The 21,316-nt window shown below is 34.9% G+C and overlaps 1 protein-coding gene across 2 annotated transcripts in view; it reads left to right on the plus strand.

Annotated features, from left to right (window-relative positions):
- USP47 (ubiquitin specific peptidase 47) overlaps positions 1 to 21,316 on the plus strand; it is a 123,082-nt gene that overhangs the window by 88,697 nt on the left and 13,069 nt on the right. For both annotated transcript variants that reach the window (XM_082627903.1, XM_082627904.1), the window contains 12 exons: positions 1,193 to 1,288; positions 1,374 to 1,526; positions 4,171 to 4,338; positions 6,138 to 6,269; positions 6,713 to 6,789; positions 7,381 to 7,436; positions 9,464 to 9,576; positions 10,836 to 10,940; positions 13,375 to 13,582; positions 15,834 to 15,949; positions 17,976 to 18,095; positions 19,793 to 20,570. In XM_082627903.1, the coding sequence (XP_082484029.1) occupies positions 1,193 to 1,288; positions 1,374 to 1,526; positions 4,171 to 4,338; positions 6,138 to 6,269; positions 6,713 to 6,789; positions 7,381 to 7,436; positions 9,464 to 9,576; positions 10,836 to 10,940; positions 13,375 to 13,582; positions 15,834 to 15,949; positions 17,976 to 18,095; positions 19,793 to 20,570 (2,122 nt within the window). The remainder of the gene's footprint in view (positions 1 to 1,192; positions 1,289 to 1,373; positions 1,527 to 4,170; positions 4,339 to 6,137; positions 6,270 to 6,712; positions 6,790 to 7,380; positions 7,437 to 9,463; positions 9,577 to 10,835; positions 10,941 to 13,374; positions 13,583 to 15,833; positions 15,950 to 17,975; positions 18,096 to 19,792; positions 20,571 to 21,316) is intronic.

A 21,316-nucleotide genomic window follows, 5' to 3' on the forward strand; every position in this document is an offset into this window, starting at 1 on the left:
TATGACCTCCTGTAAAACGCTTGATTATGTGGAGAAAAGCCAGCTACTTGGTCCCCCTCCCCACCCCATTGGTTCTTCTTGTGTTCTGAGGACCAAATAGGAGAAGGATGAAGTTAGAAGCATTTTGTATATTTTTTCATATTTTTTATCTTATTCCAAAATGAGCTATACCAAGCAATATGTGGTTAGTAGTTTTTATATGCTTTGCTAGCTGTTTTACAACTAAGTCCATTTTGCTAGATCAAGCTCCCTTTTCTTTTGGGGAACAACTTGTTCTATATCAAAAATTTTTTGAAGATATTTTGTCTTAATGATTCCACTTCTTTTTCTTTATATGTAATAAATATTGTCGGTAGTTCTACTTAGACCATGTCTGAGGAAAAGAGATGACATCAAATGAAATTGTGCAATCCAATCTTATATATCAACTAAAATTTTTTAATTGTGAAAAATCAATGATGAAAAATTACAATAAAAATTTTACGCCTACTGATTCTTCAACAATATTCATACTGGTTTCTTACTTCTGTCTTAAAGCTGTATGGAGAAAAGAGAACCACATGGTTCCACTAGGTGAACAATCCAGCATCTCTCATACATTTTCAAATGGAGCAGTAGCTGACAAGCAGTGAGAAGGTTGCACAGTGGTTTTCAATTTTATAATTAGTGCAGTGGTAGCTTACTGACTGACCCTAAATGTAGGGGTTAAGGATAATTATTAGATTTTTTAACGTACAAATAGTGTAAATTCTTCAGAGTGCTGGGTTATTAACGGTGCAGTTTAAAATTGTCTCCTTTTATAAGAAGGATGCAGTGACACATGCAACTGCTTTTCTAAGAAGTGTGGAATTACTTCTTAATCTAAAGACTGAGGATTTCTATTAGATTATTTAACCAAAAATCACAAAGTAAAGTCTATGAAAATTAGGTAGAAATGACTAACTGGTGTGCAACACTAGGAAACGTAGAGCTCACACAGAATGAAATAGAGTAATTTTTTGCTCAGTGTTTATAATGATAACATTTTGCTGTTGATACTTTTTTTTCCCCCTTTTTGCATTTTGAATTCCTAATTTTCTTGCTGTTCTACATATAAGTATTTTGGTAATTGTGGTGTTTTTATATTCAGGGCTTTGTCATTAACATTATAATACTTTACAATAATTATAAAACGATTTTTTTTTCTAACTAGGAGGAAGCATTGCATGCATTTATTCAGCCAGAGATCCTGGATGGCCCAAATCAATATTTTTGTGAACGTTGTAAGAAGAAGTGTGATGCACGAAAGGTAGATGCCATTTAGAAATTAATACTTAATTATCTGAGATATTATTCAATATTCAATAGATTTCCCCCCCCACTTTTTTTTTTAGGGTCTTCGGTTTTTGCATTTCCCTTATCTGCTGACCTTACAACTGAAAAGGTTTGATTTTGATTATACAACCATGCACAGAATTAAATTGAATGATCGGATGACATTTCCCGAGGAACTAGACATGAGTACATTTATTGATGTTGAAGATGAGGTGAATACTTATAAATTATACTTCAGATATTCTTCCTTGATCAGAGTAACTTGTGATATTCTTTGAAAAGACAGAAAGGATATTAAATTCTGGAATTGTTTCTTAAATTTGTGTGGTAATCTTATGTTTCATAACTTTCTTAGTTATTGAAACATACCAGTCTAGAGATGGGCTGCACTGTGTTTCTGGCACATGATAAACACAACAGATATATTGAATGAACGAGCAAACTGGGTAGTATGGCCTTAATTTCTTGTTTTGTCTTAGTGTCTTTTTCAAGCATTAAGGTTTCTGGGTTATTCTCCCTGAAGGTTTACCAGCTCTTAAATTGGCTAGGTTAGAAAGCTAGGTAATAAAGGTATTTTTCTGTGTTTCTTTTTTAATTAGTTTTTTTTTAATTAAAACTTTAAGAATAAAAAATTTTTAACTATTTAAATATAGTTTGAGAATGGAACTTTGAGGGCACACATAAAGCTCATTAATTTCTTCCACTCATTGACCTCCCCCAATTCTCTGGTTCCTCTATCCTTATCCAGTAAAAGATTCATAATGTCCCACTCTGTTCTCTTGGAAACTCTTCTGATTTAATTATTGGGAATATTTACATGGGAATATTTACAATCACTTAACATAGTTATTACAGAGTGATAAATCTTTCTTATTCTCAAAACTGCCATGAAGTATTTTTTTCTGATTGGAATTCATCACAATAGTTAAAAATGCCTTTTCCCAGAGGCTTAAAAATAATTTTAAACATTCTCAAGTTTTTATTTATGCTCTTAAGTACTAAGTGGCAAATGTTTTCTGAGCCTCACTTTCCTTGTCTGTAAAGTAAGGATGATAATTGCCTTTCATAGCTTTCATAAGATGAGATTGCCTTAGATAAAATAAATGTTCATTGAATGGTACCTGTGACCAGGTAACATTCTCTGAAAGGTTTAATTTGAAATAATATCTCAAACACTTGTGCTTAAGCTAGGAAGTCTGTCCAAAGTATACCAAACTTTCAAGGGAGATTCCTACTCAGAGATGAGTATTAGATGGGTCTTCTGTATATTCCTAATGTATTTCTCATAAAGGGAAGTCTTTTCCAGGGGAAGAAAACTGAGATATAGAGTTTGACCAGAACTTGTAGGAAGTTTTAGGTCCATTTCTTGGAAGAAGAGAAGATGTTCTGGCTTAGTTAAAAGGGGTTTCAGGGATGATCTCTTTGGACTTTGTGTAGAATTCTCAAGTTGGTTTTCACCTCCATTTTTCCTTAAACCAAACTTTCTTGAGGCATGAAGACTATATGTTAGGTGCAGTTCTTAAAACAAAATTCTTGGCAAGAAGTTGGTATTTACTACATATTGCTTGGTTAATTCAAGAACTTCTAGGCAATGCCTTAAACATATCAAGTGCCTACATCTTAGAGAAGAATTTTCAGACTATGTATCTAAAATATTAAAGGAGGGGCTTCCCTGGTGGCGCAGTGGTTAAGAATCTGCCTGCCAATGCAGGGGACACAGGTTCAAGCCCTGATCCGGGAAGATTGATCCCACATGCCACAGAGCAACTAAGCCTGTGCACCACTACTACTGAGCCCACGTGCCACAACTACTGAAGCCCGCATGCCTAGAGCCCATGCTCTGCAACAAGAGAGAAGCCTGCACACCTCAATGAAAAGTAGCCCCTGCTCGCCGCAACTAGAGAAAGCCTGCGCGCAGCAATGAAGACCCAACACAGCCAAAAATAAATAAATAAAATAAATAAATTTTAAAAATAAAATATTAGGGCTTTCCTGGTGGCGCAGTGGTTGAGAGTCCGCCTGCCGATGCAGGGGACACGGGTTCGTGCCCCGGTCTGGGAAGATCCCACATGCCGCAGAGCGGCTGGGCCCGTGAGCCATGGCCGCCGAGCCTGCGCGTCCGGAGCCTGTGCTCTGCAACGGGAGAGACCACAACAGTGAGAGGCCCGCGTACCGCAAAAAAAAATAATAATAATAAAAAAAATAAAATAAAAATAAAATATTAAAGGAAAAGGGAGGAAAGAGTTGTTTGAGGATTTCTAGGAAGAATTCTTTGAATTAAATTTGTCTGAAAGACATTTAAAAATCATAAAAGCATGGAAAAGTATTATTTACTGTTGTTACATTTCCACCTCCTTTAACTGGAGTATAAAGTTCTTGAGGATAGATACAGTGTCTTGTTTTTCTTTCTAATTTTCTGTAATACCTAGCATAGTGATAAACTGAATTGACCTTTTTGTTCAAGAAAGGAGATGATATTCTTTGGGATTTGAGAACAACAGAAACTCATTTTGGAGTGTAAGTTCTCTGCTTTTATGGTTTTTGATGAAAGAAATGGTAATTTTATGTTGTTACTTTGCAGCTGTAAACATAAATGGGGTTTAATAGAATTCTGAATCACTAATTTGTTGTATTAGAATTTTAAGGTTGTTAATAGAAATGCTTTTAAGATACACTTTTGTTTAATTTTATTTAAGGTCTCACTTTTTAAGAGAAAATAAATTTGCTTAAAGTAGAATAAGTATTTTTATTAACAGTAGCATCGTAAATTATGTGGGAAAAGCAGCATATAAATTGAAAGGTTTATATTTTCCCTTTATTTAGCTTATAATTGTAAGATAATTATGTTTTATTAAGAAATCTCCTCAGACTGAAAGTTGCACTGACAGTGGAGCAGAAAATGAAGGCAGTTGTCACAGTGATCAAATGAGCAATGATTTCTCCAATGATGATGGTGTTGATGAAGGGATCTGCCTTGAAAGCAATAGTGGAACTGAAAAGATTCCAAAACCTGGGCTTGAAAAGGTACTTTTTGTAATTTGTGGTTTTTAGTTGAAAGGGAGAGTAAGGTAATCTCTGAGCTGCTATATAATTCTCTTTAAAAGAAGTTTAATTGCTATTATTTTTATGCATATATGTGGTCATAATTAAACTTTAGAAAAAACTACTCACAAGTGGGAGCATTAATTTCTGAGAAGCTGAACTGTACCTCTGAAGCAAGCTGAGTGGTGGTGTGGAAAGGGTGCTAGTAGTGAGGAAACCACTTCATTTTGCCTTTAAAGTAGCAGCAAGCCTCTAAATCTTATATCAGAGTTTTCTCATATAGCAAAATGGAAGCATTAGACTAGATCTGTTAATTTAAAAAATTCTGGCTATGGGACCTTTTCTGAAACAATAAGAGAACTAATCTTTTTTAGGTAGGGGACCCCTCAGTTTTCCTCCCCTCCCCTATGACAGCCCTTAAGGGACTTCAAAAAATGATACAATTCCATGGATTATCATTTGAAAACTACAAGACTGGATAATATCTAGGATATAATTTTTTGTTACTAGGTCAGTGATTTTTAAGATTTTATCAAACCATTTCTTTCACATTTGTATAATTTGCTTTATTGAGGGGAGAATTACAGATCAGATGTCTTGAGCAAGGTGTGAATAATGAATCACCAGTGTGAAGACTGATCACTAGCTCAAGTCTTACAGAGTCGTATTAAATATAGGGTTTTTTTTAGGCAGTATTTAAGAATGGAGTTTCACTTGCATAAATCTGTTTTTAGATCAAGACCATTATTCTCACCACCATTACCACTACCCTTTACCTTTTAAAATTATCTGTTTCTTTCAGGGCAGACAGATGAGGTGTGAATTGCTGTGTGATGAATAATGTAGTGGATACATTATAACTTAGTGTAAAGAACATTGCATTCAAACAAGGGTTGGAAAACTGTGGCTCAAGAGCTAAATCCAACCCCCAACCTGTTTTTCTACATAGACAATTATGTCTATCTTTTTTTCTGTTTTCCTTATCTTATTCCACTGGATAGGATTTCCCATACAGTGTTGAATAGGAGTGGTGAGAGAGGACGCTCTTGCCTTATTCCCAATCTCAGGAGGAAAGTATTCAGTCTCTTGCCATTAAGTATGATATTGGGTCTAGATTTTTTATAGATGTTGTTTATCAATTTGAGGAGGTTCCTCTCTTCCTAGTTTGTTGAGAGTCTTTATCATGAATGGGTTTGGATTTTGTCAAATATTGTTTCTGGGTTCAGTTGGTAAGATCATGTAACTTTTCTTCTTTAGCCTGGTTTACATAGGTTGATTTTCTAATGTTGAACCAGCTTTGCATACCTGAGAGATATCAAATCAATAGATCACTGTATCACAGATGTTATATAAATACATTAGAAGATGTTCAAAATAATTATATACCTTAGCTCTTTTATTTGAATTTTTAAAAATGTTATTTGGGATTTATTGATTTTGATGTGCATATCAGAATGGTCTCATGTTTAACACCTCCTTCTAAAATTTCAGACTGTTATTTTCTTTTTACATAAAATATAAATTTGTATTTCAGTATGCATTGTTCTAGAGGTTATAGCGTAACGAAAATGTGAAGGAATACACTGAATGAAACTTGTGGTATATAAAATTATGTGGTGAATTACCATTTTAATGATCTTAGAGAAAAGTTGACGTGCCATAAATACAGAGGACAACTAACATGTTGTTAGTTTGCTGTGTTTTAGTAGCGAATAGGAAATATGTAAATTAGGGTTTTGTGTTTTACCTCTGTGCTGAGTTACTTTTATTCTTTTCTTTAGAATTCTTTGATCTATGAGCTCTTCTCGGTTATGGTTCATTCAGGGAGTGCTGCTGGTGGTCATTACTATGCTTGTATAAAGTCATTCAGTGATGAGCAGTGGTACAGCTTTAATGATCAACATGTCAGCAGGGTAAGGAGGGGTTTTTTAAGATTATTATTCTGAAAGACAGGAGTAGGGATGTTTCTCATCAACAGCAGGGTTTATTAAAAATGAGAGACTCAGTCTGTCCGTTGAAGCATACCAAATCATTAAGACATACCAGATGTCATTCTTTTGTTTTTGTTTTCAGTAAATTTCCTTTGTTTCTTTGTTTTGTTTTATTTTGGGCTTGCTGAGTGTTTGCAGAGCTAGACTCCCAGTTTGCTTCTTGCCCTGAGCCTTCATACGGGCTATCTATTTAAGAGCATTAGAAAAGATTGGCCGTTAGTAGCCACTGATTATGATTACATTTTGTGAACTGGTATCTGTGTGGTCCATTTAACTTTGAGGTTAAAACTTGGGTTACATATTGACATAAAGGTAATGGTGTTATAGATCTTACCAAAAAAGTAAGTAATGTAACAACTTTTTAGATAACGCAAGAGGACATTAAGAAAACACATGGTGGATCTTCAGGAAGCAGAGGCTATTACTCCAGTGCTTTTGCAAGGTAAATAACTTCCTAATTTTTTCTGTTTATAAATTAGAATTAATTACAGCTTTTCAACATTTTTTTATCACTAAAAAGGTTTAACCCAAGGGTCAACAGACTATAACCTATGGGCCAAATTCAGCCTGCCTTCAGTTTTTGGAAATAAAGTTTTATTGGAACACCATCATACTCATTTGTTAAATATTATATGTTGATCTTTTCCCACACAACGGCAGAGTTAAGTAATTTTAGCACACACAGAATAGCTCCCAAAGCCTATGGCTTTTACTATCTGGCCCTTTTCCAGAAAAAATTTGCTGACTCCTGACTTTCCTGTAGTCCTCATTCTAGGACAAAGATTTTTTGAAGATTTTACTACGTTACCAAGAAAAGATACGGGATTTTCTCATAAATATGTCAGTAAAAGCAAAGTAGTCTCCTTTTTTTTCAAGAATGTTTAAATCTGAACCTGTACAAGAACAGCTACATGATTTTCTAATTGTTTGAAACAACAAAAAAACTACTATTTAAAATAAATATTTGATGCTAGGAAATGGAATCTTTACAATCTACTTTTTGTCCCTATTAATCTTTTCTATATTTTACTAGCTCCACAAATGCATATATGCTGATATATAGACTGAAGGACCCAGCAAGAAATGCAAGTATGTTGACATATAGTTACTTGATTTTAGTCTGTGTTATAAACCAGGTTTTTTGCAAGTTTTATAAACCCAGATAACTACGTTTAAATGATAGGACAATTACATTTTTTATATGTGGAAGAATTAATTATAAAGACTGTTATGAGATAATACCAACTGGTAAAAGCACTTGGGAAAAAGTTGCACTATTTTTTAATAAACTAAGAGACAAAACTTACTCTGCATTGCGTACGTTGGATATTTATTTGCAGTAAGATTGTATTATATGTAGTTTGGTGCAGTGATGATAGTATCCAGATCTGTGTAGCAGCCATAACTCACCATCTGCATGTCCCAGAACAAGTTATTTAACTTTTGTAAGTCTTACTTTCCACACATGTAAAATGGGAATAATTATAGTATTTTATAGGATTATTATAAAAAATTAAATGAGATAAAATTTTAAGCATTTAGTATCATACTAGAGTTAAACATCTTTGCTTATTTGCTTAAAAAGCAAGTAAAGTTTTATGAGTCGAGTATGAATCCTTTATTAGATTTTAATTTTATTAGGAATCCTAAAAATAATCCTGTATACAAAGCATGTGGATATGCCTTTCTTTTTTCCTTTTGTAACTGCTACTTTAAAAAGTTACAGTTCCTGTGTTTTCTTGGTAACTCTGATCATGACAGAGACAGTATTTGCACATAGGTGTATAAAGCGTGTGTGTGTGTGTGTGTGTGTACATACGATATATACACAGGTGATGTGTTTGCTCATATTCTTTTCACAATTAATATAATCATTGTCTTTGATTTCAATATATTTCCTTTGTTTAGAAACTACTATGAGTAAATCTATTTTAAGCAGTCTAATGTTTTTGTTTACATTTTCGTGAACTCTCATCAGATTGTGAATTCAGTTGGTGCAAGGCTTAGGACTTATCTGTCTTTTCACCAATGATATAATACAGGGTCTGTCATATAGAGGCTGTTCAATAATTTACTGTGTAATTATAGGAAAGAAAAAAGGAAATTATAATAAGTCATTTCAGAACAGGGATTTCAGAGTAGAAGTATTAATTCTTACTTTACACATAATGAAGCTATACCCTAAAGAGTAATTTGTCCAAGGTCATAGCTACCTGGAGGAAGAGCCAGGTTTATAGTTTGTGTATCCTCTGTGACACCCAGCATTCCAGATATTTCATGTAGTACAGTAACTCAACTTTCTTTTATCTGCTCCCCACAAGTCTAGTTTTGTGATGAAGCACCAGGGGGCACTGTATGTATGATACGGAATATTTTTTAAATTAGAGCTCATTTCTGTAAACAGTGGATTTTTACCTTCCACAGGGGCATGATTTTTTTAAAATATAAATTGTTCTCCCTGTTTAATGCCTAACAATCATTGGCTTTATTAAACCGTGTTATAGTCTCATACTGTCACTTCGAATACTTTGAGTTACATATAAAGTTCTTTGATTAGAAGGCAGCTAAAAGACTACTTTGAGAACAAAGGAAAGATAATCATATTAGTGAATAATAATAAACAAATGAATACCATTTGTAGTAGTAAAGCATCAACAGTATTTATTACATTTCCTTATATCTCAGGTAATAACTCTATGTGGTAAGATGCTGTTAATAAGCTGAAGAAACCAAGGTCTGGAGAAGTAAACTTGCCCAGGGTTACACAATTTGATGGTGATAGCACTATTTGAAATCAGAAGTGCTTTTATTTTCAAGTTTAAGGGAGGCTTTTTCATTCTAAAAATCTTAATTTACATACCAGAGTTGTCTGGAGCCAAGAGGTATACAGATAAAGATATGGCTTTTTTGAGACCTAACCATGTGTCATTATCAACTACCTCTTCACCCGTGTCTGGAAGAAGCTCATGTTCCAAGTTGAAAGATTGATGTAGTTGAGATATATTTTGATAACAGCTATAGTAGAAGTGTATACTCTGGGAACATAGTAGAACAAAATTAAATAAAGGAAGCTCAATCTCAGTGGCACTGTTTTACCCTGTTTTTACTATTAATAGAATTTCTAGAAGTAGATGAATATCCAGAACATATTAAAAATTTGGTGCAGAGAGAGAGAGAATTGGAAGAACAAGAAAAGAGGCAACGAGAAATTGAGCGCAATACATGCAAGGTTAGATTTCCTAATTTTACTTTTAATTAAAAAGTGCTATTGAACTTTGCTTAACTGCAGTTCTCATCACTGACTCATTGGGTTGATTCTGTAGATAGTTATGCCATCGTGATCATTAAACGGTATAACCAACTATACTACTGAGGTAAAGTGATTTCATTTTATGCATAAAAAACCAGTAACATGGGCTTCCCTGGTGGCGCAGTGGTTGGGGGTCCGCCTGCCAATGCAGGGGACACGGGTTCGATCCCTGGTCCGGGAACATCCCACATGCCACGGAGCAGCTGGGCCCATGAGCCACAGCTGCTGCGCCTGTGCTCTGGAGCTGGTGAGCCACAACTGCTGAGCCCATGTGCCACAGCTGCTGGGACCCGCGTGCCTAGGGCCCGTGCTCTGCAGAGGGAGAGGCCACCGCAGTGAGAAGCCTGCATGCAGCAGCGAAGACCCAATGCAGCCAAAAATAAATAAATTTATTTTTTTTTTAAAAAACCAGTAACATAGTGATAATGCTCAGTGCTGGTGAGGTTACAGTGAGGCGAACATTGTAACATTCTGCTACAAGTATAAATTGATAAAATCTTTCTGCCTAGAATTTGAGTAGGATTTATCAAGAGCCTTAAGCAAATTCATATTCTTTTATATAATTCTCTCAAGAAAATATTACCTCATGAGTTAATGACAGATGCGGTAAAAGTTTTGACCACAAGGACATTCTCCACAGTATTTTCCAAATTAGGGAAAAATTGGAAACAACTTGAATATATATCAGTAGGAGAGTGATTACATAAATTATGATACATGCTTATAAAGAAACATACAGGGGCTTCCCTGGTGGCACAGTGGTTGAGAGTCCACCTGCCGATGCAGGGGACACGGGTTCGTGCCTCGGTCTGGGAAGATCCCACATGCCGTGAAGCGGCTGGGCCCGTGAGCCATGGCCGCTGAGCCTGCGCGTCCGGAGCCTGTGCTCTGCAACGAGAGAGGCCACAACAGTGAGAGGCCTGCATACCACAAAAAAAAAAAAAGAAACAAAAAAAAGAAGCATACAGTTGTTAAAATTAATGCTTTTGAATTTTTTTTATAACATGAGACAGTATCAATTATTAAGTGAGATAAATAGACAGGGAGAATGATCCCAATTATGTTTTTTTTAATTATAATATTTTTGACTATTAGGAAAAAATACTGTCTACAAAAGAAGTAAGTTTGATTTATGACCTGTTGAGTTAATGATGATATTTTACATTTACATTTTCTAGATAAAATTATTCTGTTTGCATCCTGTGAAACAAGTGATGATGGAAAATAAATTGGAGGTTCATAAGGATAAGACATTAAAGGAAGCAGTAGAAATGGCTTATAAGGTATGTTTAATTGCACTGTTGGCATTTAATTATTGATATTTTACATAACAGTATTAACATTTTCCCAAGTTTTTATTATAGTCAGTAGTAATATAAGCACTTGCAGTAGCTTTGATAGCCCACTTAAATCCTATGTCTCTTAAAGAGTATAGTTTACACCTCTTCTCTGGAATGTGGTCCATTGCTTTTGAGAACTTTCTCACTCCGAAAGCCAGTTAAAGCTTTCTAAAACTCAGAAATAGAATTAGAAACAAAAATATTTATTTATTCTTTATATGCATTTAGCAGATATTTATTGAGTGTCTACTATATGATGCATTAGAGAACTTGAGTGAACAAGACCACATGAGGTGTTAGAGGTACCAGAGTGAGCAAAACAGGCTCACTGCCTTCTTGGAGTTTACAATCCCACTGGGGAAAAAAACAGACAAAAAATATTTAAACACCACAGTTTGCAAATATCTTATTAGATGCTATAAAGTAATTCAGTAGTATATTAAGGTTATTTAATCTGAGACTTAAACCATGAGGAGACAGCTGTGCAAGAAGTTGGGGAAGAGTATTTTAAGTAGAGGTAACAGCATGTGTAAAAACTGAGGTGAGGAAGTATATGATCAAGAAGCTGAAAAAAGGTGCATTGTGTTTAGATCATCTTGAATGAGAATAGAGGCACATAAAATGAAATTAAAGGCTGTGTAAGAATAGAAGTTTGCATTTTATTCTAAGAATAATGCAAATTTATAAGTGGGTTTTGAAAGGCAAATAGAAAAAGAAGCATTCTTTAACCAGATTATTCTAAATGTCATCTGTTATACTTGACAAAATTTTTTGCCCTTTCCATGTAAACATTAACGTCATTTGACTAAAGTTAAACAGTCATTACCTAGAGAAAAAATTGCATACTACGTCATTTCATTTATAATTATATGTAGAACCAATGAAAGAAGTAAAAATAATTCACAAGATAGCTGGCATTGTTTCTCAAAGTGTGATCCAGCACAACCTACACCAGAGTCACATTCCTATTAAAAAACAAATTCCTGCAAATGAATCTGAACTTATGTTTTGGCACCTAGGATTATGCATTTTAAACAGGTACCTCAAGTGGTTTTTAGACACACACAGTTTGAGAACTTGTATTGTGTACCTGGTCTTTCATAGAACTTTATCAGTACTGAAAATTTACATTTGTGTGACTATTTTAATTAATTAATGTCCCTCACTAAACCGTAAGCACCTACAAGGGTGAAGAGTGTTCTGGTTTTGTTCACAGTTGCATTTCCACTACTTTTGCCTGGTAAACAGGAGAGTCAAAATTGGATGGGTATGTGAATGAATAATTGAATGAACAAATAATAAAATGAATGGCTCTGGGTTCACCTGATTAAAGTAAAAATCCTTTAAACATAATGGTGGACTGCAAGCAAAACAATAGTGAAACCAAATTAAACTAAAATGGCGAAAATGTCTTTAAACAGTTTTACACAGTAAGGTCAACCAGTGATAGCACTAAGGGTAGTTCATATTCCATCAGTTTTTAATGTAGGAAGAAAAAGTCTGGTCTTAAAAAATAGAAAGTTTAAGTTCACAAATGTAAAGAGCGAAATAGAAAAGAGAAATAAATCAATCTTATGTAAGAAAAATAAAGCTCCATTTGTGGGAAGTGAGGGATGGAGGAGTAGAGGGCAATGGGGACATACCAAGGCTTACAGGAACGCTTTCTTTAAAGTTGTAATCACAAACCTCAGATGAGTATTGGATACTTCTAAGCAATCCTACTATGTTTCTCCAGGAGGTTCAGCTCCCACTTAAAGTGATGTTGCATCCAGGGTATGCCATCTACTAGTGACATGTACTAGAGGGAAAATTTTTGATAGAAATTCCTGTGCCCAATTTGTTGGTGTTCCGGAGGCTAAGATTGAAGGGGATGGTTCAGAGAGGAGTCTGGTAGCACTTGGAAGACATAGAAGCTATGACCTTTGTGGTGGCTCTACAAGGCATGCTATCCTCCTGTGCTTAGGGAGATCGTTACTAGATACATTAATTACCAGTTTTTCTCCAAAATGGATTAAGATAACAAAAGATGCATGTTCTAGTTGGTCGTTTTCCCCTCATGTTTCCAGCTTAGTGGTTATAAAACAATAGCTTACAGTGCATTAATTTTGAGTACATCTAAAGTTTAGAATGTTAACTTTTGTAAAAACAAAAAAGTCTTTAAAATATGTTAGTGCATAGGTCGGATAATTTGAGGGATAATGAACTATGGTTATTTTAAAATACCCTTTAAGTCATGCCTTTGAGCTTTGATGCAAATCATAAATATATGGATTTTATTGTTTGTTAGGACCTATTGTTAGTACAGTTACACATCAGACTAAAATATCAATACTATATATATATTTTTTCTTTTTCCTCGGGTGTTATATTCTTTTAGATGATGGATTTAGAAGAGGTAATACCTATGGATTGCTGTCGTCTTGTTAAATATGATGAGTTTCATGATTATCTTGAACGATCATATGAAGGAGAAGAAGATACGCCAATGGGACTTTTACTAGGTGGAGTCAAGTCAACATACATGTTTGATCTGCTGTTGGAGACAAGAAGACCCGATCAGGTTTTCCAGTCTTACAAACCCGGAGGTAAGGAATTTCATGGTATTCTGAGTTGTAAAGGACTTAAAATTTTCATAAGAAAGTTTTTTGTTTGTAGAAATTATTTTTAAATTTTTTACATGTTCTTAAAATGTAGAATAATTCTGATAGATTGGGAAGTAGTCAGCAACAAACCTGGAATTAAGTTCTAGATTACTTCCCAGAAAGCTATACACAAAATTTAAGAAACAAACAACAAAACTTCTGGCTTATAGTCTTCAGTGGGATTTTTCTTCTCCAGTACTAAATCGTCCTCCCTCCCTACCTCTGTGCCTGCCCCAGCCTCTACCTCTACCTCTACCTCTACCTCTACCTCTCTCTTTTTATAGAGAAGACCCTGGTATATTCCCATAAAGTCTCAGAAGTAGAGTCTCTTTTTCAGGGTCTCCTTGAGGACCTTATTATGGTTATGGTTTCATGACTCAAATTCTGTTCTTCTGGGGATCCTATACACCTCCCTTTTTATGAAGGCTCTTCTTTCCAAAGTAGATTAAGTGTGGTATTCTTTCAAGAGCTCCTTTAGTCAGACTCCGCGCTCTCCGTAAAGAGTCCCTTTGGAGCATTTTCTTGCAGACTTTGTTGTTGTTGTTGTTGCCTGCGTTGGGTCTTCGTTGCTACGCGCAGGCTTTCTCTAGTTGCGGCAAGTGGGGGCTACTCTTCATTTCGGTGCATAGGCTTCTCATTGCAGTGGCTTCCCTTGTTGCAGAGCACAGGCTCTAGGTATGTGAGCTTCAGTAGTTGTGGCACGCGGGCTCAGTAGTTGTGGCTTGTGGGCTCTAGAGCGCAGGCTCAGTTGTGGCGCACAGGCTTAGTTGCTCTGCGGCATGTGGGATCTTCCTGGACTACGGATCGAACCCATGTCCCCTGAAGTGGCAGGTGGATTCTTAACCTCTGCGCCACCAGGGAAGTCCCTGCAGATTATTTTTGAACTAGACTGTAAAAATTATGATAAAAATATAACATGGGTCAGCAAAAAACCCACTTTTTAAAAAGAATTCTAAATGTCATTGTGGATTGTAAACCTTATAAAGTAATCTCCTTTATTCATTAATAATCAAGACTTTAGCAGAATATTTATTCAGATTTAGATTAGCAACATTTGGGGGAAAATGGAGTATTGACGTGTACTACATATAAGAGATTAAAACAGTTAAGCTGGAGAATAACTATCTACTAAATCCGGTGTTTGAAGATCATTTATTTTTCTGGTGACTAAAAGTTAAGTTGTATAATGATCTCCTGAAAATAGGAGAGGAGAAGGTGGCTTTAAATTTTAACATGGGGACTTCCCTGGTGGCACAGTGGTTAAGAATCTGCCTGCCAATGCAGGGGACACAGGTTTGATCCCTGGTGCAGGAAGATCCCATGTGCCATGGAGCAACTAAGCCCATGTGCCACAACTACTGAACCTGTGCTCTAGAGCCCGCAAGTCACAAGTACTGAGCCCACATGCTGCAACTACCGAAGCCTGCACGCCTAGAGCCCATACTCCACAACAAGAGAAGCCACTGCAACGAGAAGCCCATGCACAGCAACAAAGAGTAGTCCCCACTCGCCACAACTACAGAAAAGCCCGCGAGCAGCAGCGAAGACCCAATGCAGCCAAAAAAATTAATTAAATAATTAATTAAATAATAAATAAATAACTTGTAACATGAAGAATTTAAGTCAGAAAACAAACATGTAATCCAAAAGGTTTTCTGCTGAAATTTCCAAAGATATAGAGAATATTATTTTGAGGAGAAGAAGTCTTTGATTATGAACAAGGTCTTGAATTGTTTAATGAAGGTTGTCAAAAGCAAGTAGGGTTGCTATGTCTCCTTTAGTATTTGTTGTGCATTCTCTAGTTATTTACGTTTATTTAGTGTTGTGGTTTTGGTCTGTATTTTGGAACTTTGGGTACGTATTTGTAATATGCTTGATAAATTTGACAGTGGTGCTAATGTTTTATAAGGAAACAAAGCACTTATTTTTAAAAGTCGCATTTTGACTTGTCATTTTTTAAAGAGATCTGTAAGAACTTTTTTATTAGCTTCATTTTTTATTTCTTTATATATGTTTGTAATGTGGTAAATTGTGAAAGTTTTAACATGTATAACATATACATCTACCATCTTGATAATTAGAAAAATATTTTCTTTGCCATCTATTAGAAACACATTTAGAATGCATTGCTCATGTGAAATACCTTTTAAAAAATAACCTCCAATTCGGTTTTTATGTTTTTCCAATGGGACAGAAGTGATGGTGAAGGTTCATGTTGTTGATCTAAAGGCAGAATCTGTAGCTGCTCCTATCACTGTTCGAGCTTACTTAAATCAAACAGTTACAGAGTTCAAACAGCTTATTTCAAAGGTAAGTTTTAAAATTGGTCAATGAATATTTTTAAGTACCTGCTGTGTACAAAGCACTATGTGATAGTTACAAGATGTAGGAACCAATATTTACCTCAAGGAGCCAATATTTATAGCTAGGAGACAACTGTGGTTAGGAGAGAACGATGCTGTATATGGAAGAAACAGATTGACCTAAGTGTGGAGGTAAGGAGTGTGAAGCAAGTGCACATAGCAATGATATGTGTGCTTGGCTGGATCATTGTAAAGTACGTGCCTGGAAAACAAGTTCACTTTATCTCATGGAGGGTTTTTAAATGTAAACTCAAAAGTTTGGGCCCTGTTTAATGTAAACAGTAGGAAGTAGGTTGGTTGGTTGGTTGTTTTTCTAAGTACAGCAGTGGTATGATGAGAGCTCTGCTATAGCGTGGTAATTCTGGCAACACTAAACTAGTGTTCCCAGTGGGCTGAGGGAGGACTCAGGAACATAGATGAGGAGGTTGTTGAAATAATTCAGGTGAAGGCGTTATGACCAGAAATGAAAGAAGTGGCTATTGTAAGAGTGAATGTATAAATAGAATTGGCAGCACTTGTGATTGGTAAACATTGGAGCAAGGCAGGAGCACAGAAGACCTGAGGAGTTTCACACTTGGGTAACCAGAAAGACAGTGATAGATGAATAGAAGTAGAAGAGAAAGGTGATGAATCAAATATTAGCCACATTATGTGAGTTAGTGGTAAATAGCATAGGCTCATTCAGAATTTTTGAACTGGAAAAATATGATAATGAAACATTCAGATTTCCTTAGACAAAAAAACTATTCCACTCCAGAGAAATGGTTATTATCCTTTCAGGGGTCTTGTATGCTATAGAACATTGAGTACACAAACATAGGCAAAATTAACCCCAGGTTAAGATTCCCTTGGTGTGGTGGAAATTGTTCAGAAATCGCAAGTCAAGGAACTTCCAGTTTCCATTCATTCATTTTATGGTAGTATTGTCTTTTATCTCATCTGGGGTTTTTTAATGCCTATTTTAACAGGGTTGTTGTGAACTTGAACAAAACAAATGCTCTTTTTGTGGGAAAGAAGTTGTAAAGTGTTATATAGAAGTTAGTTTTTAATTATTTTTCTGTTTAAAAAAAAATGACTTCCAACAATTTGCCAAAGTAATAATTGGAGGAAACAAATCATACTGTGAAGTCATAGTTTATGATTAAATTACTCATAAAAAGACAGCATTAGTGTAACTGCTCTGTATTACAGTTTAATCTAGAATATGAGCACTGAGGTAGTACAAAAGAAACACATGGATTTCCTTCCCTGAATAAGCTCATAATTTTGTTGGGGAAAAATATGTCTTAAGAATAAAGACAGTCAGAAAACAGGATGCCAAGAAATATAGTGTTTAAAGTATAATGAGGTTGCCTAAGAATTAGTTATCATTAGCTGTAAAACAAATCATGTTTTATAAAATGTAAATTATTTTTATCTGCTCATTTCATGAGAAATTTACAAAATAACACCAAAAATTAAGGACATGGAATTTTAGAAAACTTTAAAATTTACCTACTAATTTAATCTCATTTTACACAGAAGAAAATTGATTTAGTAAAAGTACTAACAACTATTCACAGAATACAGAAGAACTCATCAAAAGTCAAGAAGTTAAACAGGTGTTGGTTTGACATCAGTTCTCAAAAGTCAGTTACTCAGTTTCTTTGGAATCAAATCACCTCATTTACTTCATGAGTTTGGGAGAAATAGAACTTTTAGTGAAAAATTGTTACTTTTAAAATAGTTTCAGAGCATACATTTATAAGTGATACTCTGTTTTCCTAATTTACATCATAATTTATGGATGGAACTAATAATTTTTCCCATAGATTCTTTAAAAATTTGTAAACCTCTACTAAGATTATTTTTCTCTTAATTTTCTTTCTGCTATTTTTAAGAAGAACTCAGCAATGTCTCATTTTCCCATATTTCCAAATCAAGCAGAATTATTCTTGAAAGAGCACTTTTAAATTAAATTACTTTCATTATAGGCCATCTATTTACCTGCTGAAACAATGAGAATAGTGCTGGAACGCTGCTACAATGATTTGCGTCTTCTCACTGTGCCCAGTAAAACCCTGAAAGCTGAAGGGTTTTTTAGAAGTAACAAGGTATGTCTTTTATTTTTTCATGACTATTTTCTATGCTGCCATTCACCATCTGTCTGAAATTTACTTTTTGGATTCTCACATCCTCCCAATAATTACCTTCCTTTATAGTCAGGTCACATCTTGCTTCTCTGTCTTCTCAGTCAGTCTTGCTGGGTCTCCTCTTTGTCTTGTTCATGCACTGCCCCTCCTGGAGTGTTTCCCCCTCTTCCTACATTTTGTTTCAAGCCCCAGATTAGTCCTCCTTCTTTGGTGGAGCCTTCATGACTAGTTCTGGTCACAATAATTATGTTCTCTGAATTTTGTTCATTCTTGAGCTTCTCCCATAAAGCAGTACTTCATGGTGAAAGTCTGAAGCATGCCTAGTGTGGAGAAAATTATTATCTTGGATTCACCCCACATTATTCCCTTTTCCTACTCATTTATCTCTGTAAGAAAAGAGAAAGTTCATGTTGATCTCTTTGTTTTATCTCTTGATATCATTATGTGTTCCATCATTTATCATTTTTCCTGTGTTTTTATTCCTAATGCCTTTGGTTTACTCTGGATAAATTGTATCAAATATTCCTCATTTGCCGTCTTTTTTATTTATCACCATTTCCAGTCTCATTCATCTTAGGGCAGTTTGGTCTTTTATCATATTTAGCCTCTTTGGTTTTTTTTTTTTTTAGTATTGTTTTATTAATTCTGATGTGTAATTTTTATTCACCCCTGGTTTCTTCCAGTACTTCTGTGTGGCGTTTGTGTGTAACATTAAAATCGCTAATCCACCCTAATACTGTTTTAGGGTAAGGAGTGGGAGGGATCTAACTTTATTTTTTTCTTTAAATGGTTAGCTGATAGTCCTGATTTATAACATTTATTGAATAATAATCTTTTTATGCAAAATTCAAAATACTACTCATAATTGCCTGATGTATGTATATGCATTTCATTTTTTTAATTTATTGTGGAAATTTTCAGACATTTGCAGAAGTGCATGAATAGTGTAATGAACCCTTATGTACTTATCACCCAGCTTCTATAATTATCAAGTCTTTTTCATGTATATTTAACTAACTACTTCCCCCAGATTATTTGAAAAACATTCCCAGCATCATATCATTTCATCTACAAGCAATATGAATTTATATTTCTAAAAGATGAGAACTCTTTTTAAAAACATAACCACAATTACATTATTACACCTAAAAAATTAATAGAAATGCCTTAATATCAACCAATACCTAGTCAATATTCAAATTTCCCTGATTATCTTAAAAAAATTTTTTTTCAATAAGATTTGTTTGTTCAAATCAGGATCTAAATAAAGTCCATAATATCTCTCAAGTTTATTTTAATCTAAAGATTTCCTTACATGTTTGTTTCCTTGCAATTAATTTGCTCTAGAATCAAGTCATTTGTCCATTAAATTTTTTATATAACCTGGATTTTGGTGTTGCATTCCCAAGATGTTTTCATACATTTTCCGATGAACAAGATATTTGTTTAGCAGTTTTATGGCTAATTACAAGGACATATGAACATAATATTTTATTTAGTCTCCAAAACAATGGGCGTGTCCTTTAGAAACATTATCATCTCAAATTTTATAATTTATTGTGCACTGTCTTATATTGATGCAATATTATTCTTATAATGAATGAGAATGTCATTATAAGAATTAATCATGTAGTATAACTCTTTGACTTACTGTTCAGGTGTTCGTTGAAAGTTCTGAGACTTTGGATTACCAGATGGCCTTTACAGACTCTCATTTATGGAAACTCCTGGATCGGCATGCAAATACAATCAGATTATTTGTTTTGTTACCTGAACAATCTCCAGGATCTTACTCCAAAAGGACAGCATACCAGAAAGCTGGGGGTGACTCTGGTAATGTGGATGATGACTGTGAAAGAGTCAAAGGACCTGCAGGGGGTCTAAAGTCTGTGGAAGCTATTCTAGAAGAAAGCACTGAAAAACTCAAAAGCTTGTCACTGCAACAGCAGCAGGAGGGAGATAATGGGGACAGCAGCAAAAGTACTGAGACAAGTGACTTTGAAAACATTGAATCACCTCTCAATGAGAGGGACTCTTTGGCCTCAGTGGATAATAGAGAACTTGAACAGCATATTCAGACTTCCGATCCCGAAAATTTTCAGTCTGAAGAACGATCAGATTCAGATGTGAATAATGACAGGAGTACAAGTTCAGTGGACAGTGACATTCTTAGCTCAAGTCATAGCAGTGATACTTTGTGCAATGCAGATAATGCTCAAATCCCTTTGGCTAATGGACTTGACTCTCATAGCATCACGAGTAGTAGAAGAACTAAAGCGAATGAAGGGAAAAAGGAGACGTGGGATACAGCAGAAGAAGACTCCGGAACGGACAGTGAATATGATGAGAGTGGCAAGAGCAGGGGAGAAATACAGTACATGTATTTCAAAGCAGAACCCTATGCTGCAGATGAAAGTTCTGGGGAAAGACATAAATGTATGTACTTAAAAAGAAAAAGGCTCCTTGAAACAGCCTTAATTTTTTTTATCAGTTTATTTAAATTTTTAGTTAAGAATCAGCTAAGAGATGCTTTGTCCTAAGATTACCTGTAGCTTCCTGGGTTATAAGATTATCCTCTCTCTCCTTTGCTTTCAGTTTTGATGCAGTTACAGTAAACGGTGTCTTTAGACCTGTGCATTAGGCCTGTGATGGTAATGATGTCAGAACTTTTGTGAGATGATTTTAAAAAAAAGGAAAGAAGGAAAAGAATTAAGAATTTTTTTAAAAGGAAAGAAGTATGATAACAGTACTAAGTAAAAAAAAAAAAAAAAAAAAAGAATTAGTTTAAATAGTAAATAATATACCCCAGAAAGGCCAGACACTTTAGAAAATTTTATATTCATTGCCTAGAAAAATTTTTAATTTGTGCATTCCTTCCCTTTCCTCCATCACCTAATCCAAACTGCACCCTTCCTGCACCCCCTAAAAAATACACAACCGGAAAAGTCAGAGAAAAGAAAGGGCCTTCTTTTGTTTGTTTTTTTTTTTTAAGTTTCTTTGAAGGAAGCTTTAGGCAAGATATAAACTAGAAATTCTGAATTATATAATCTCAGAAGGATGGAAGAGATCTGTCAGTTTGGGCATTTGGACAAACAACAACAAAAACATATCAACATTGGTGAGATTTAAAATAATAAAAGAATACATAAGGCTTCCCTGGTGGCGCAGTGGTTGAGAGTCCG

This window comes from Mesoplodon mirus (genome assembly GCF_964341445.2).
Source record: "Mesoplodon mirus genome assembly, chromosome: 7".
Classification (NCBI taxonomy): domain Eukaryota; kingdom Metazoa; phylum Chordata; class Mammalia; order Artiodactyla; family Ziphiidae; genus Mesoplodon; species Mesoplodon mirus.